The sequence below is a fragment of the Sphaeroforma arctica genome (genome assembly GCF_001186125.1).
Source record: "Sphaeroforma arctica JP610 unplaced genomic scaffold supercont1.692, whole genome shotgun sequence".
Lineage (NCBI taxonomy): Eukaryota > Ichthyosporea > Ichthyophonida > Sphaeroforma > Sphaeroforma arctica.
Genome location: NW_014039866.1, coordinates 46,933 through 49,832, shown reverse-complemented (window position 1 = coordinate 49,832; position 2,900 = coordinate 46,933). Strand labels below are relative to the sequence as shown.

The 2,900-nt window shown below is 41.9% G+C and overlaps 1 protein-coding gene across 1 annotated transcript in view; it reads left to right on the top strand.

Moving 5' to 3' along the window:
* The first annotated feature begins 909 nt into the window (after positions 1 to 909).
* SARC_08078 (hypothetical protein) overlaps positions 910 to 2,900 on the top strand; it is a 5,283-nt gene continuing 3,292 nt past the window's right edge. The window contains exon 1 of the mRNA XM_014297961.1: positions 910 to 2,828. Coding sequence (XP_014153436.1) covers positions 1,179 to 2,828 — 1,650 coding nt within the window. The 5' untranslated portion in view covers positions 910 to 1,178. The remainder of the gene's footprint in view (positions 2,829 to 2,900) is intronic.

Sequence of the window (2,900 nt, the reverse complement as noted above, 5' to 3'; positions counted from 1 at the left end):
ATATATACATGTGTGTATGTGTGTGTGTGTGTGTGTGTGCGTGTGTAAGTGTGTGTGTGAGTGTATGTATGTATGTATGTATGTATGTATGTATGTATGTATGTATGTATGTATATATATATATATGTGTGTGTGTGTGTGTGAATGTCTATATATATATGTGTGTGTGTGTGTGTGTGTGTGTGTGTGTGTATGTATGTATGTATGTACGTATGTATAATAAATATATATATGTGTGTGTGTGTGATTTTGTGTGTATGTGTACGTGTATGCGTACATATATATATATATATATATATTATGTATGTATGTATTTATGCATATTTGTATGTATGTACATATGTATGTATGTATGTATGTATTTATGTATGTATATATGTTATATATACATATATGTGTGTGTGTGTGTGTGTGTGTGTGTATTAATATGTATGTACGTATATATATATATATATATATATATATATAATTATAGTGTATGCATACATGCATGTATGTATGTATATATGTATGTATGTATGTATGCATGTATGTATGTATGTATGTATGGCGCGCTTGCTTTCATGCGCATCTTGCAGCCTCTGATTCTAGGATATATTCATAAAATTGAAGTGAAAATGGATGTATTTATACAAATCACAGTTGTAGCTAGTCAGCGAACCTAAACAGCTATTTGCACAGGTTTTTGCTCGCAACTGCTCATCAACGCACACCGCTGCAATATACGTGCTACAGTCGAGGCTGTGATTTCACAAGGTGTGGCTACAAAATAGACGCACCGTGTATTATTAAATATATTTTTACAAAATATTGTCTGAACTCTTCCACAGAAATCACGTGGAGTTTGGTGTCATCAATATATATTAAAGATTGATCGATGTGATAAACTTGTATATGAGATAGAAATAAAGTAACACGACATACATATTTAGTTATATTTAGTTATTTACTGCCATCTCTAGAATTCTGGATATTTAAAGCATGTATTGGAAAGTGGAGAACTGTCGTAGCTGAGTGTTTATGCACAGGAAAATTAGTAGCATACCTCATCTACAATTGTAAGTGAAACATTGCAGTGAGATATATGCAATACAAAAGTAGATAAAATATATAGGTGCAAGTTCATTCATCGACAGCGCATTCCATTCATCTAACTCGTATTACACCACTCACTCACAATGGGGGCTAATAAACGACGAAAAACAACCAAAGGTGTAGCCGAACCTCAAGAACAAGATACGGATACTCGGGGACAAGAAGAACACAGTTATGCTAACACATCTAATATATCAGCACCTGTCGATGCACCTGTGAGTGCATATGCCGTGCGTACCGAGCCATCCCTTTTCAATCACCAAGATTACACTAGTGCAGCACTCTCATCCCCTCAGTACAACCGTGATAGTGACCACGAGGATGTGTATAGCAATAATAACTATGGCAACGACTCCGATGATAACAATACGCACAGTGAGACTGAGACTGAAGAAGTGAATCTTAAAGCACGAGTCCAAGGGGGTATGAACATGCACCACAGCAGATCACTGAAAATGGGCGGTGCAACACCTAGCGTGAGTACGGGTGATACATTGCATGGATCGACCTGGAAATGGACCACCAATGCGTGCTATACATTCACATTAACACCCGCAGATAGCAGCACAAGCACAAACACACATCAATCGCATGCAAACACAAGTACATCTACACATACACGTGCACCTATGCCTGAGAGGGCGGCAGCAGTAGTAATACTACAGCCTGAGGAGGCCTTGGGCGTGGTAGGATGTGCAGACATGTGTGTGCTGGATGGTACAGCTGATGTGAATGGATATAGTATGCGCAGCAGTGAAGCCGTGTCACATCAAATTGCATTGGATGGGTTTGTGACACTAAATATGCACACACTCGTGTCGTCTCGATCACTGAGTGTGCTATCTATACGCCCAGCAGATTCAAAGGCAGATACACGCACAGATATGCGCTCGCCGGGCAGGCACAGACGCACATACACACACTCGAAGATGCAGACAATCACAGATACACCCACGGAAATGCAGAACATGGGGTACACATACTCGTTGCCTGAAAGTGTACGGAACTTTATCAATAGACAAACAAATAAGCCATACAACAGTACCAAGTGCTGCGTGATACTTCTTGCTGATACTTTCGAGCGTTTGTCACCGGCGTTGCAGACTATACGCGCTATCGAGACCAACGTGCGGACGGGAAGGTACATGTTCAGTCTACCAAATACTTTGGCCAAGACTGCGTATGCCGAGTGTCTGAAGCTTACAACGATGTCCCTAGTGCCACAGATGCAAAGCGAGATAGCGTTGTTCCGTGCACCCGAGGACTGGTATTTGTTCGCCAGGGATGTCTGTGCGTACTCGGATCAGACGAGTATTCAGGATAAAAGTGCCGACTTGTCAAGGGCACCGGCCGCGAAGAAACGAAGTAAACGTAACAGCGAAAACACTGGAACAAGTACAAATGTAGACGCTAATTTAGGCCCCCTAGACGCTGCTGCATGCCCCGTTATTGCGGTGGTGGGAGGTAAAGATGTTGGCAAATCCACTTTCGCGCGGTTCATGGTGAACCGACTGCTCGGCACGTACAAAAACGTAGCATACTTAGACTCGGATTTGGGTCAGTGTGAATTCACACCCCCTGGATTGGTGTCCCTGACCGTGTGTGAGACGCCGTTGCTAGCTCCGCCTGCCTTTCACAGCCAGACAACAAATACCATGGGATTTGTGGGCGACACAACTCCAAAGAGCAATCCTTTTGTTTACTTACGGAGGGTCCGTGAGCTTGTCAGAAAGGTAGGCTTCCTTACGAGTGAGTTCTCAAATGTTCTGTACCAAATTGATACGTTCCTGAAGATATAACACATA